Source organism: Monodon monoceros, unplaced genomic scaffold (assembly GCF_005190385.1).
Source record: "Monodon monoceros isolate NGI ecotype Baffin Bay Population unplaced genomic scaffold, NGI_Narwhal_1 Super_Scaffold_12, whole genome shotgun sequence".
Lineage (NCBI taxonomy): Eukaryota > Metazoa > Chordata > Mammalia > Artiodactyla > Monodontidae > Monodon > Monodon monoceros.
In genome coordinates, this window is record NW_021703768.1 from 157,261,373 (window position 1) to 157,276,283 (window position 14,911).

The 14,911-nt window shown below is 55.8% G+C and overlaps 1 protein-coding gene across 3 annotated transcripts in view; it reads left to right on the forward strand.

The window, feature by feature from the left end:
- MOB3A (MOB kinase activator 3A) overlaps positions 1-14,784 on the forward strand; it is a 36,241-nt gene extending 21,457 nt beyond the window's left edge. For all 3 annotated transcript variants that reach the window (XM_029218488.1, XM_029218487.1, XM_029218489.1), the window contains 2 exons: positions 13,569-13,752; positions 14,337-14,784. In XM_029218488.1, coding sequence (XP_029074321.1) covers positions 13,569-13,752; positions 14,337-14,550 — 398 coding nt within the window. In that variant the 3' untranslated portion in view covers positions 14,551-14,784. The remainder of the gene's footprint in view (positions 1-13,568; positions 13,753-14,336) is intronic.
- Positions 14,785-14,911: the final 127 nt, after the last annotated feature.

Genomic DNA, 14,911 nt, shown 5'->3' on the forward strand with positions numbered 1-14,911 from the left:
CTTGAGCTGGGGAAGGCCTTTATGTGAATATTCACCTCTGTTTTCTTCTCGTTCTCCATGTTTCTTTTTTTTTTAATATTAAATATAGGTAAACTAAAGAGTTTAATTTCCATGTGTGGTGAAAGGAAAGGCTCTAGAGAAATTTTTATTTTTTTAAATTTTATTTATTTATTTAATATTTAGGTGCTCCAATGTTTGATGCATTTTTATTTATTTATTTATTTATTTATTTATTGGCCACACCCCGCAGCACGCAGGATCCTAGTTCCCCAACCAGGGATTGAACCCGCGCCTCCTGCAATGGAAGCACGGATTCCTAACCATTAGACCACCAGGGAAGCCCAAATTTTTTATTTTTTAAATAATAAGTGAATCCCCTGTTCCAACACCATATGACTCTCCCGCCTCAGAAATGTTACTTATTTACACAGGGGTCCATTTCTGGCTTTTCCAGGAATTTGCCTATCCCACCTCCAGTTTTACTGTACCTTATGAAGTTAGAGTAATTTTAGTATCTGGCAATATGAGTTTCTCATTTTCTAAAATATATTTTCTTGGGACTTCCCTGGCGGTCCAGTGATTAAGACTCCGCACTTCCACTGCAGGGGGCGCGGGTTCAATCTCTGGTCGGGGAACAAAGATCCTGCAAGCCGCATGGTGTGGCCAAAGAAAATAATAATAGTAAAAATAAACAAATAGGGACTTCCCTGGTGGCACAGTGGTTGAGACTCCATGCTCCCAATGCAGGGGGCCCGGGTTTGATTCCTGGTCAGGGAACTAGATCCCACATGCGGCGGAGCAACTAAGCCCGCGAGCAACAACTACTGAGCCTGTGTTCTAGAGCCTGCGAGCCAGAACTACTGAGTCCGCGTGCCACAGCTACTGAAGCCTGCGCACCTAGAGCCTGTGCTCTGCAACAGGAGAGGCCACCGCAATGAGAAGCCCGCGCACTGCAACGAAGAGTGGCCCCTGTTCACCGCAACTAGAGAAAGCCCACGTGCAGCAACGAAGACCCAACGCAGCCAAAAAATAATAAATAAATAAGTAAATTTATATTTTTTTAAAAAAAGAGTAAAACCACAATCTTAACACTTTCTTCTTTTTACACAGACCTATACAGTGGTGATGGTTGCACAACTCTGCATATGCTAACCCAGGAGCTGTGCAATTACCATGGGAGAATCTCAGGACATGTGACTTCTATCCCAATAAAGCTGTTATATAAAAGGCACAGCACGGGGCTTCCCCGGTGGCGCATTTGTTGAGAGTCCGCCTGCCGATGCAGGGGACACGGGTTCGTGCCCCGGTCCGGGAAGATCCCACATGCTGCGGAGCAGCTGGGCCCGTGAGCCATGGCCGCTGGGCCTGTGCGTCTGGAGCCTGTGCTCCGCAACGGGAGAGGCCACAACAGTGAGAGGCCCGTGTACCGCAAAAAGAAAAAAAAAAAAAAAAAGGCACAGCACGGTTCAGAGTAGATCAGGCCGAATTATATCCAAGCAAAGAGAACCATGAGAGAGCAGGGATTGCAATATTAATGTGTACGAGAAAGAGTATACTTATTTTGATCAAGTTTCCTGATTAATAGCTCTATAGGGAAAATATATTAGAAAACTATATGTACTGAAATATATTAAATGAAATAGAAATTCAAGGAAAACTTTAAAAAAATTATACAAATGAACTTATTTACAAAAGAGAAATAGACCCACAGACATAGAAAACAAAGTTATGGTTACCAAAGGGGAAAGGAGGGGAGGGATAAATTAGGAGTATGGAATTAACATATACACACCACTATACTTAAAATAGATAAACAACAAGGACCTACTGTATAGTACAGGGAACTATACTTGGGAATTCCCTGATGGTTCAGTGGTTAGGACTCGGTGCTTTCACTGCCGGGCCCGGGGTTCAATCCCTGGTCGGGGAACTAAGATCCCACAAGTCATGCGGCACAGCCAAAAGAAAAAAATAAAAAGGGAACTATACTCAATATTTTGTAATAACCTATAAGGGAAAAGAATCAAAAAGAACATATATGTGTATGTAACTGAATCACTTTGCAGTACAACTGAAATTAACACAACAGTGTAAATCAACTATAGTTCAATTTTAAAAAAAAGAAATTCAAGGAAAACATAGCAAAATGATTTAAAGTTACTTCTCTTGCCAGCTAAGAAAATGTATTAATATACTGATATATTAATATATAAATTTATTGATAGATTGATTATAAAATGATATATAAATTTATTAACATGACATATCATATAACTGATTTACAAGTTAATATATTTAACTGAATATTTAATATGTTCAATATAATTAAAAGTAAAATAATATTTTCTATACATGCTATTTATTAAAGTTTACTTGCTGGCTATTTTTAAAATTTCTCACTCAGGGTTTCCCTGGTGGTGCAGTGGTTGGGAGTCCGCCTGCCGATGCAGGGGACACGGGTTCGTGCCCCGGTCTGGGAGGATCCCACATTCCGCGGAGCGGCTGGGCCCGTGAGCCATGGCTGCTGAGCCTGCGCGTCCAGAGCCTGTGCTCCGCAATGGGAGAGGCCACAGCAGTGAGAGGCCCGCGTACCGCAAAAAAAAAAAAGAGAGAGAGAGTTTAGGGGTCTGCTTGTGGTTTTATTGGGGTTGAGGGTGAGGGCCTAGGTTTCATGGGCTCAATCTTTATTGGTGACTTTAAGACATACAAGCAGGAATTTAAAGCATGGGAAGAGAAAAAACAAGCAGCCCAAATGGTCAGTTATGGAAACCAACCAAGATCTCTGACTCAGTGAGGGGTGGTTGCCTGGCTCTTTACTTCGTCCCGTGGCTGGCAAGGTGTTTATTCGAGATGCCATCTTTTTTTTTTTTTTTTTGGTTTTGGTTTGTTTATTTATTTGTTTATGGCTGCGTTGGGTCTTCGTTGTTGCTGCGCGTGGGCTTTCTCCAGTTGTGGCGAGCGGGGGCCACTCTTAGTTGCGGCACGCTGGCTTAGTTGCTCCGCGGCATGTGGGATCCTCCCGGACCAGGACTCAAACCCACATCCCCTGCATTGGCAGGCGAACTCCCAACCACTGTGCCACCAGGGAAGTCCGAGATGCCACATTTGAAGTAGGTGTGTCAGCAATCTAAGTCAGGCGCCTGCATTATGAAAAAGAAAACAAAAAATCAACTGTCAGGGCTTACACTACACCACTAAAACTAGAAATTAATAGCCAAAGATTAAGTAACTCTCAGCCACTGGAAACATACTAAGCCTTCTCCAGAATGGATACCTCTGCATGGGGGGAAGAGCCCAGATTTTTTTTTTAAAAAAACGATGTTTTGGGGTTTTTCATAATTTATTTATTTTCGGCTGCGTTGGGTCTTCGTTGCTGCACGCGGGCTTTCCCTAGTTGCGGCGAGCAGGGGCTTCTCTTCGTTGCGGTACGTGGGCTTCTCATTGCGGTGTCTTCCTTGTTGCGGAGCACCGGCTCTAGGCGTGTGGGCTTCAGTAGTTGCAGCTCGTGGGCTCAGTAGTTGTGGTTCACGGGCTCTAGAACGCAGGCTCAGTAGTTGTGGCACACGGGCTCAGTTGCTCTGCGGCATGTGGGATCTTCCCGGTCCAGGGCTCGAACCTGTGTCCCCTGTATTGGCAGGCGGATTCTTAACCACTGCGCCACCAGGGAAGCCCAAGAGCTCACATTTTAAGGGGAGAGCCCTGACTGTAGGGTCAGACAAACCTAACAAGAAATGTAAGCTGTGTAAACATCAGCTTCCATGAGTAAAGTGGAGATTGCATATATGTGTCTTTAAGAGAAGCTGTTAGTTATATAGTAATGGAGTAGCTGTATTAGTCAGCTAGTGCTGTATAACAAAGCACCACAAACAAAACTTGAGACAACACACATTTGCAGTCCACAGTTCCCATGGGCCAGGAGTCCAGGCCCTGCCCTGCCCTGCTTGGGCTACAGTTATGGTGTCAGCAAGGCTGGGGTCTCACCCAAAGACCCAACTGGGGACCCATCCTATTCGAAGCTCTGGTGGCTGTTGGCAGAGTTCAGCTCCCTGCAGTTGCAGGACAGAGGGCCTTAGGTTCTCGCGGGCTGTCAACCAGAGACCTCCCTCAGCCCCCTGCCACGTGGGTCACCCCAACATGGCCACATGCGTCATCAGAGCCGGCAAGAGGAGTGGGCCAGAGGGACATTAGGACCTGATGTGACCACTGCCTCACTCATTGGTGCCGTCCACACTCAGGGGAGGGCGGGGCACCAGGGCGTGACCACCAGGAGGCGGGTTGCAGTGGCCACGTGAGAGCCTCCAGCTTTTTCTCATTAAGTGGACGTGAACCCCACCATTGAACTACTGGGGTCACTCCATCACGTGACAGGAGCACAGGTCGGTGGCTCTTTGATGGCATGAAGGCAGTTGCAGTTGTTCGCCTCGAGAGACATTTCTGAAGTCTCCTCCTCCTCCCGCATGGGGGGGTCTCTCTGGACCAGGGTCTGTCCCCTTCGGTGCTGCTGGCGTTGGGGCTGGTTATTCTCAGGGGTGGGGGGGCGTCCTAGGCACTGGAGGGTGTGGAGCAGCCTCCCTGGCCCCACCCACTGGATGCCAGGAGCCCCCCAGTGTGACAGCCACAGCCATCCCCAGACATGACCCAGTGTCCCCTGGGGGCAGGACCCCGCAGGTGCAAAGGCTCCAGGGCACGCTCCTGGCACGGGAGGTTGGTGCTTTCCCCGACCCCCACAGGGTAGCGTCTGGGGGTCCTGCCGACCTCACACCCTCACCAGCACCGCCTCTGAGCTATGTCCTCTCTTGCGTACACTGAAATGTCTTGCGAGCGACAGCAGGTGTTTTCTCAAATGCCTGTTTCCCGTCGTGGATGTTTTCCGAAAGTGCAGTCTTCAGCGCCCAGCTCCTGACCTGTGGCGGACGCGCGCTGGCTTCCTTCTCTTTGTCTGCTCAGACCCTTTCCTTCCTTCCATCACGGCCAGGAAACGTGGAGTGTGCAGATGTTTGCTTTGCATCCAACCTCAGTTAACAGGCCGGCAGGGTCCTCTCGATGCCCACCTGGCACTGTCACTGCACAGTTGCCAGCCGCCACTGGGCTGTGCAGGGTCTCTGTTGTTGATAAGCATCTTTGTGAGCCGTCACTGATGTGCTCTGCAGTCCATCTGTTTACAGTGGACAATTCAGGGCTTACAGTCCATTCACAGGTCGTCCAGCCGTCACCCCTATGCAGTTCCAGAACATCCTCACCACTGTAAAAGAAGCCCATTAGCTCCAGCCCCCCAGTTCCCCGCTTTCTGTCTCTGTAGATTTGCCTGTTCTGGACGTTTCATATACCAGCAGTTGCCCTCCAGCCACCGCGCTGAGGGCCTCGCACCCCTGGACAAGAATCCTGCCCCAGGAAGGCCAGCTGGGAAATGGGTGAGGGGGGAGGCCGGTCCCCACACCCACCAGGCCATCAGGGTCCCCTTCACTGCCCGCCCCGGGGACCCATCTGAGCATCTAGCCGATGTGGAGGGTCGACCTGCATTTCCCACTGGGGACACTTGACCCCTTCAGCACTTTGCTGGAGAGTAGAGATGGACTCAGGTGGTCCCTGCTAAGCCCCGCAGCCCAGGAACCCCAGCCAAGTTGCTGGAAACTTCTCCCTCTGGCCAGGCCCTGGGCTCTGGTCCTGACCTCTGGTCCCCCAAGGTCCCTGGTTGGTCATGGCGCAGGGAGACAGCCTTGAGACGCCCGGCATGTGCTGGCCCTGCTGTCCTTCCACTGCCATCTGGCCCGTTTCCTGCTTTCTGTGAGCCCATCTCCCTGCCTGTTTCTCCAGCTCAGCTCGGGGGCCACCATGAGTTCCTCCAGGAACTCTGTCAAGTGAACGTACTCGTCCGTCAGTCCAGGCTGGGGGCCACCCGAGAGCCACGCCAGTCTGTCACGGCAGTACGCTCAGCCCTTAGGGTTAGCCCGGGGTGAGGGCATGTTGGCTTCTCGTGGCTGCTAGGATGAATCACCAAAACTCAGTGGCTTAAAACCACACGTGTTTGGGACTTCCCTGGCGGTCCCGTGGTTAAGACTCCGCGCTTCCACTGCAGGGGACGCAGGCTCGATCCCTGGTCCGGGAACTAAATTCCTGGAAGCTTCCGGGTGCAGCCAAGAAAAAAAAAAACACCGCACACCTTTATCATGTCACAGTCCTGGAGGTAAAAATCCAGGCGTGGGCAGAGCTGGCTCCTCCAGAGGCTCCAGGGGAGCATCGGTTCCAGCCTTTTCCAGCTTCTAGAGGCACCACATCCCTGGCTCGTGGCCCCTTCTTTCATCCTCGCAGCATGCTGGCCCCCTGGATACACACAGGCCACCCCAGTGGTACCTCCATAAACCCCAAAGAATCCTGGACACGTGGGTGAGCTTCCCCCTGGCTGGGGGGTCCCAGGAGAGTGTGGAGAACATGGACAGCTGACCAGGAGGGCCTCGGGGGGCTGGGTGCCTATGACCTCCCCTCCGCAGACCAAAGCCAGCCTTCCGAGGACATAGCATGCCTGGAAGCAGTAAAGCCTGCTTTCAGAACAGCTGGAGGCTGTGGAACTTCTGGGACATGTCCAGCTTCATGCCTTGGAGGGCCATGCTGCACCTGCTGGTCATCTTTTATGGGTCAATGGGCAGGGGCGACAAAAATGTTTAGAAATTACTTAACACTAGTGGTGTGTTTCCTTTATTATTTTACTTTATTTTGAACAAGTTTTAGACTTACAGAAAAGTTGCGAAAATTGTACTTCGAGGTCCTGGATGCCCTCCACCCAGTTTCCCCTAAAGCTAACATCTTATATCACCAGGGAACAAGGATCAAAGCAGGACACCCCAGGTTAGCGGTGTCCAGGGTGCTGGGGTCGGAGGTGATGGAGGGACAGGAAAGAGGGCCACCAGGGGGGAGCTGAGTCCACATCCCAAAGCCTGACATGGACCAGGGACCCTGCCCAGCTAAATGTCCCCCTCCTCCCCACATCTCTGGGCCCAGTCACCCCTCCAGATTCCAGCCCTGTTCTTTGAGACCAGTCTTGGCAGAAACCCAGGCCGCAGGCATCTCCAGGCACCATAGGCCACCCCTGGGGGGACTCCAGTCTTGGGACACAGAGGGTGCAGGTGAATGGTTTTTTGGAGGGGTCACTTCTGCTGATCTTTGCACCCTGGATCAGCCAATGTCACTTCTTACTCCTGATTTGTCTTTCATTGACATGGGCCACCTGACAGCAGAGAGTAGGGTCCATCCAGAGAGGAGGGACATCGTAGCTGTGGCCGTTGTCCCCCAGAGTCCACGGGAAATAGACCCTCGCCACCAACCCCCTTTGCTTTCCCCTGTCGGAACTGAGGGCGGGTGGGTATAGTGCCGGGGCATTGAGACCTGAGGACAGGGGAACCAACCTCCCAGACCTACAGGTGGAGAAGGGGTCCTTGTAAGGGATGTTTCCTAGCCCTTGAGGAGGAGGGGTTGGCGCAGGGGCCCAGGCCTGAGGACAAACCTGGCCCCCCAGCTGCAGTATGGTCTTCTTGGGGACGCGATCGCCCTAAAGCCGTGCGGCCAGGGGGGCGGGGGATGGCGCTGCATGGGGTCCAGGTGCAAACTGGCACTGCATAAATGCAGGGGGCCCCTTGGGGGAGCTGCGGGCTCTGGATGCACAGTCCCCGTGCCCTTGCTATGCGCACCTGGGGAAACTGAGGCTCAGAGAGACCCGCGGACCCCTAACCCCGCGCCGTGTTCTTCTCTCAGAACCCGTAGGCAAGCCCAACGCGGTGAGATGAGCGCGATGCCTTTAAAGGGGCGCGGCCCTCCTAGCGCGACCTCGACAACAACAACCCCATTGGCCGGTGGGCAGGCCGAGGCCACGCCCTTCGCCTTCAGTCCCTAGAATTCTATTGGCCCAGCGCCAGGGCCCGGCCTCCCGCTCCAGGGGAGCCCGGGACTAGTGCCGGTTTCGGTGACGCAAACGCGTTGCCGGGCAACCGGTCCCGTAGCGGGCAGAGGGGCCCCGCGCCAGAGCCAGAGCGCAGGCGCTGCAGCCCGGGTCCCCAGAGCACCCAGTTCTGCAGTCCACGGCGTCCCCCGCCGCCGCCCCAGGCCGACGGCCACCCCAGGGCAGCCGGCGATGGGCCCCCCGGGAGTCCCCGCGACTGGAATGAGGAGGAGGCGCCCCGGGGAGGGCATGCCTGGCGGGGGTCACGGCGTGGGAACGGGCTGGGCGCCGCTGGCGTCTCGCTGCAGAGGGCGGGGAGGGTTCAAAGGCGCCGGGTCACACGCCAGGCAGCAGATCGGCTCGAGCATTTAGCAGCACAAGCAAATCAGACCCGGGGGGGGGACATTCCTGGAGGCTGGTCCCTGCGCCAGCTCCGTGGTCAGGCAGAACCCCCCTCCTCCGGCCACAGCGGCCTCTGGGGCCTTTGGCAGGTCAGCAGACACCGGGCCCAGGAGTCCAGGCTGCGAGGCCCACTGAACACATCGCCCCTGTCCCCAGCCCCATCAGGGGCCCTGGCCGGGAAGCCGGGGTCGGTTGGCCTCCTCCGGATCTGGCTGGACTTGCCTCATTTTGCTCATCTGCTAAATGGGAACTCTGGGATGCTGCGGGTGTTGGTGCCTGTATGAAACTCCTAGGGCCGCTGTAACAAGTTGCCACAGATTTAGGGGTTCAAAATGACAGAAATTTAATCTCTGACAGTCCTGGAGGTCAGGAGTCCGACTCGGGTCTCACGGGGTTGAATCCAGGTGTGGGCAGGGCTGGTCCGGAGGCTCCAGGGGAGCAGCGGTTCCCGCCTTTTCCAGCTTTTAGAGGCTCCGCATCCCTGACTCAAGGCCACTCCTGCATCCGCACAGCCAGCAGCGCGCCTCTCCCGTCTCGCTCTGCCTCTGACCCTCCCGCCTCCCTCTTATAAGGACCTTGTGATGACACTGCCCGACCCCTAATCCAGGATCACCCCCATCTCACGACCCTTAATCTCATCTGCAAAGTCCCTTCTGCCACATTAAGGTTTCATATCCACAGGTTCCAGGGAAAGCCCCCCACCCTCCTCAAAACTAAGGGCTCTTGTACGTGACGCCCAGATCACTGTTGGGGAGAGGTCAGCTGGGAGTGGGAGACCTGGCTCCCTGAGAGCCACCTTGGGTGTCCACTGCCTTGGACATGGAGGGAAAGCGGGATGACAAGCCAAGCGCCCCATCCCCAGTCGCAGAGTGGCAGCCATTGGCCGTCAGTTGGGCCAGCACTGCTCAGCCCCCGACCCCACCCCCACCCCTCCCTTGGGGACTTTCAGTGACTGACCCCTGGGAGGCTACACAGCCGCCACCATCACAGCAGAGTGGGCCGCACGGCTGCAGACACCCACAGCCAGGCAGGCGGGCCAGCTCCGAGCTCCTGGCCACACCCGCCCCTGCTTTCCCTTCTCCCTGCCCTCTCCCCACCCCCACAGAGGACAGCGGGCCTGGCTCCGTCCCCAGGACTGCTGAGCCACTGGAATGGAGCGGGCTGTGAGTCAGCCAGTAGGAAGGGACACTTACAGCCACTTGCATCAGATGTTCCTGCTGCTGGGCCCCACGGCCGGAGGCCCCAGCCCAGCAAGGGCCCAGTGATGACTCTGCCCATGACCCTCACTTATCTGGGGACCTGATAAGACCGGGAGCTGGTGGTTCCTATTTCTGGGGGTCCAGACAGGTGGGAACATGCAGAGGGGGCACAGGCCAGGCTGGGCTCCAGCCCAGGATTCCAACTCTACCTTCCCTTTATGCTCACAGTCACCCAAGCACCGAGTGCTGACCCGACCCTGATTCTGACACCCTGATCCTAGCTCAGAAGCTGCGCTGGGATCTGGCTCCTTCCATAACCTCTCAGTGCTTTAGGGCCAGCCCTGTGCCCGCTCTGAGCCTAAGGTGCCTGAGGAGAGGAGGGAGGGCCCCAACCCTCCCCCGCGAAGGCATGGGCTCATGAGGATACTGCAGAGGTCCCAGCACTGGCCCCAAGCACGGGCTTTACCTCCACTCCCACCTGTGCACAGTCTGCCCTACACAGACACAGGCTCAGTGCCTCTCTAAATGTGCACAGACACACATACACACACCCCGATCTGCTCACACTCACACACAATCACACCAAACAGGTGCCTCTTTTTAATGTTGGGAGACAGGGACTTCCCTGGTGGCGCAGTGGTTAAGAATCCACCTGCCAATTCAGGGGACACAGGTTTGAGCCCTGGTCCGGGAGGATCACACATGCCACCGAGAGACTAAGCCCATGCGCCTGCAGCCTGCGCTCTAGAGCCCGCGAGCCACAACTACTGAAGCCCGTGCGCCTGGAGCCCGTGCTCCACAACGAGAAGCACTGCAATGAGAAGTCTGCGCACCGCAAAGAAGAGTAGCCCCCACTTCCCGCAACTAGAGAAAGCCCACGCGCGGCAACAAAGACCCAACACAGCCAAAAATAAATAAATAAATAATGGTGGGAGACAAAGGTCTCACCATTACCCCTTGGTAAGTTTGCCAGATAAACTAGAGGACACCCATTTAAATCTGAATTTCAGATAAACAAAGAATAATTGTTTTGGATATACTTACGCATGGAATATACTTATGCCTGGGAATTATACCGGAAAGTTATTCATTATCTGAAATTCAACTTTTTTTTTATAATCTTTTTAAATTTTATTTATTTATTTTTGGCTGCTTTGGGTCTTCGTTGCTGCATGCAGCCTTTCTCTAGTTGCGGCGAGCAGGGGTTACTCTTCGTTGCCTTGTGCGGGCTTCTCATTGCGGTGGCTTCTCATGTTGCACAGCACGGGCTCAGTAGTTGTGGCGCAAGGGCTTAGTTGCTCCGTGGGATCTTCCCGGACCAGGGCTCAAACCCGTGTCCCCTGCATTGGCAGGCAGATTCTTAAGCACTGCGCCACCAGGGAAGCCTTGAAATTCAGCTTTAACTTGGCGTCCTATATTTTTATTTGCTAAATCTGGGGGCTCCACCTGCTGGGTTTCGAGGCCCTGAGCTGTCCTGGGGTCCCTTGGATGCTGTCCAGGAGGTGAACTCTACACGACTGAGGCCCCAGGATGCCAGGGCTCTGGCTGCCCAACCAGACCCAGGGGAAGGTGGTCAGAATGGACCCCACCCAGCCAGCCAGCCTGCCTTCTGGCTCATAGGAGGTAAGGGGAAGCAGAGGCCCTAGGGCTCAGCATCATGTCCTGCCTGGTGTCTCCTCTGGGGTTTGGGGGAGACCATATACAACATGGGAAGAGAGTCACCTTGCAGAAGGGAGGGGCTTCTCAGAGAGCTGATTCTCTGCCCCTTTGGCCTAAGGCTTGCCAAGCCCCCTCCATGACTGGGGTGGAAGATGGGGGCCAGCACCCCTGTCCTCCTGGTCCCCTAGGGTATCACAAGGGAAGCTGGGGTAGGGGAGGGGAAGGCCCTGGAGCCAGGGAATTGCTCCAACTGCTGCAGAAGCCTTGTCCTTCTTTATCAGGCCAGCGCCTCCCAACTCCAAGTCCCCCAGAGCAATCCTGAGCCCCCTTCTGCAGCTGGCCATCTCCCATGCTATCCTTTGGGTGGCAGGAGTATCCTTGCCCTGGATTCTGCCTGTCCTGCCCACTGCTCTGTGTCGTCCTTCGCCCTGCTGGACCTGCCCCTCACTGTGTCACTGCCCCAACCCCGAATGCACTCTGAAGGGATGGAAGAAACTGGCTGGCAAGAGGAGGAGGGGCCGGGGCCCAGGTTTTCTGGCTCAATCGCCCAGTGTCAGGCGAGACTCCTGGGGCCCAAGGTAAGGTAGGCAGCGTGGCCAGGCCCCCAGCTACCTCCCAGCCCCTGGGCGCCCAGCACCTCTGGGAGCTCGGCCTGTACATGAGGTCAAGGAAGATGACAGAATTGGCTGGGTCTGGCAGCCGGCCTGTGGCAGGACAGCGCTGAGGCCCCAGAGCCAGCAGGCCAGGCACAGAGGTCCCTCCACTTCCCCATTCCCACTAGCAGTACCCTACCCCCACCTAGTGCGGGCCGGGCTGGGGCTGGGCCTGGCTGCCTCGCCCTGGCTACCACAGCCCAGGCACCCACAGGGGCCCGCACCAAGGCCAATCCCACTTCTCAGCCCTGGGGGCTTAGGTGCCTCCTGAGGGCTTGGGTGAGTCTCTAACCTGTTCTGTTCCTGGGGGGACGTGTGGCGACTGTATGCATATGCCTGTATGCACCCATGGATACACGCACACATGCAGGCACTCGTGTTTCCAACACAGAAGCCCATGTGTGTGCACACACACGTATGGCCCCTACCCTGGTTGAAGAGCCCGTGTGTGCACCAGGACCCCTCCCAGCACTCACACAAGTGCTCCCTTGGTGGCCACCCTCCTCACACACGGGGTGGGGGAATGGCAGGACTCAGAGCCTCCAGTGGGCAGAAGCAGTGGCTCTTACCTAGGGGGTGATCCTCCCCCCAGGAGATGCTGGGCGGTGTCTGGAGGCATTTGTGGTCATCATGACTGGGGGGGCTCCTGGCATTGAGTGGGTGGGCATGCCACTCAACAGCCCACAGTGCCCAGGACGGCCCCGCACAGAGAATGATCCAGGCCCCAGATGTCAGCAGGGCTGGGTGGAAGGACCCCAAAGGCCCAGGGGTCATCTTCCCATCTCTGAGCTTCCTGTTTCCCAACCTGTGGTACTGGGCCCAGGAAGGGACCATCTGTCCAGGCTGTGTGAGGGTAAGGCAGTTCCTCTGAGCAGCGCCCAGGGCTGGATGGTGCTTCTGGCTTTGGGAAAAAAAATCTACCCCCACCAGCTGGACTCCCAAATCAGGCTGCCCAGGAACTGAGCTCGGCTGGACCGAGGAAGATGGCCTTGAAGCAAGACCTCAGTTCATTTCTATTCCCTGAGGTCAGCGTGACCGGCCACCCCCATGGATACACACACGAGGATGGACACAGCTAAACACCCGCACCAGGAGATAGATGTATCACAGCCACACACCAGAAATTGGGTCCCCTTCCTGTCTGATCTGAACTGCGTGCCTTAGAAAGATATGTCCACGTCCCAACACCCAGAACCTGTGAATGTGACATTTGGAAACAGGGTCTTTGCAGGTGTGATCAAATTAAGATGAGGTTGTACTAGATTAGGGTGGCCTTTTTTTTTTTGGTTGCATCAGGTGGGATCTTAGTTCCCTGACCAGGGATCGAACCTGTGCCCCCTGCACTGGAAGCACAGAGTCTTAACCACTGGACCTCCAGAGAAGTCCCTAGGGTGGCCTTAATGCAATGACTGGTGTCCTTAGGAGAGAGGAGAGACACAGACAGAGAAGATGGTCCCGTGACAATGAGGCAGAGTTGAGGTGATGAGGCCATGAGCCAAGGAGCACCAGGGATTGCCAGCAACCACCGGAAGCTGGAACAAGTAGGAAGGATCCTCCCCTATAGGCTTCAGAGAGGGTGTGGCTTCGCTGATGACACCTTGATTTCAGACTTCTGGGCTCCAGAAGCAGCCTCAGGAAGCTCAGGCCTTACCCAACCCCTATACGCGTGCACACAGACATGCACATACGCACTCACACATGCTTAAATACATCCTTTCTTTTCAGCACTATTCAGTGAGCACTTCCTTTGTGTGTGCCAGGCCCTGTGCTGGGTGCTGGACCAGCAGTGCGGGGATCTGGGCTTTCTCAGAGCTGGCCTTCTGGCGAGGGGCATCTGTACACACCCATGCCATCCAGAAGCACATGAAGACCTGCAGGTGACGGTGTACACACAGAGAGGGACAGCCCGGTAAGGAGAGGGGTGGGGATGATGAGGAAGGAGCCTGAGGCTTCCCCTGGGCAGGCAAGTCCAGCAGCCCCACCCCAGCACCTGGAGCCAACGTGTGTCTACAGACACACACACACACACACACACATACACATACACACGCACACGCACGGGGCAGGGGAGGGCTGCGGGCTGGCCGGGGAGCTCCCTGCAGGTCCCTCCAAACACCCCAGAGCTGGCTGAGGTCAGGCCTTACAGCTCCTGTGGCCTGAGCTGTGGCCTTGGGGGGCAGCGCAGAAATAGAGGTAGCCTAACAGGCAAGGGGACGGTCCAGCTCAGGCCTCGTTGGGGGACAGTTGGGGGTGAGTGGTGGGAAGCCTCTGAAAGAACAGGCTGGGGCCTGGAGGAGAGGGAGGACAGTTCACTCCGCAGGCCTGTAACACTAAGAGTCCAGACACAGGTCTGAGGACCATGCACCACTGGGCTGCGGGGACAGAGAGCTGACTGATTCTCCCAGAGCCTGGGTCAGGGGCCCCAGCCAAAATGGGGTTGTGTTTTGCCTCCTGTCCTGGTCGCCCCCACCCCTTGGGCTTTCTCTCCATCAGGCAGGCGAAGCACTCCTTTGCAGGACTGAAGGACGGTCCTTCACAGGTCTGTCCCCACCCCCTAATGTGGTCCCCTTTCCCAGCCAACAATCACGTGAACTCTTGGGAAGCAACCTGGGGAGGCAACTGGGCCTATAAGCCTGTTTGGGTGCGCCTGCACGACAGCTGGGTCCAGGATCGGGAAGCCCAAAAAGAGAGCCATGGCAGATCCTAGAACAGAGATGCAAGAGGGAGCCATGGCAGGTTCTAGAGCAGGGGTGTCGCCCAAAGGAGTCAGTGTATTCTAGGCCCCGGCCGACAGACTGCGATTGTTGCCAGAGGTCAGGGCCGGGCTTGGGCTCAGTGTCAGGGTCCTGCGGGCCTCCCGGAGCCTCCGGCAAACCTGCCCACGCCCGCCAGGATCCTTCCCGGGTCCCGCCCCCCGAACCCCGCGCACCACACGGCGCAGGCGCGCAGACACGCCCCGCCGCCAGAGCGGCCTTCCAGTCCCGCCCCCGCCGTGCGTGCATGGGCGGAGCCATGAGGGGCGGGGTCTGCGTCGGGGCGGGGGCGGGGGGCGGGGGGGTGGGGAGGCG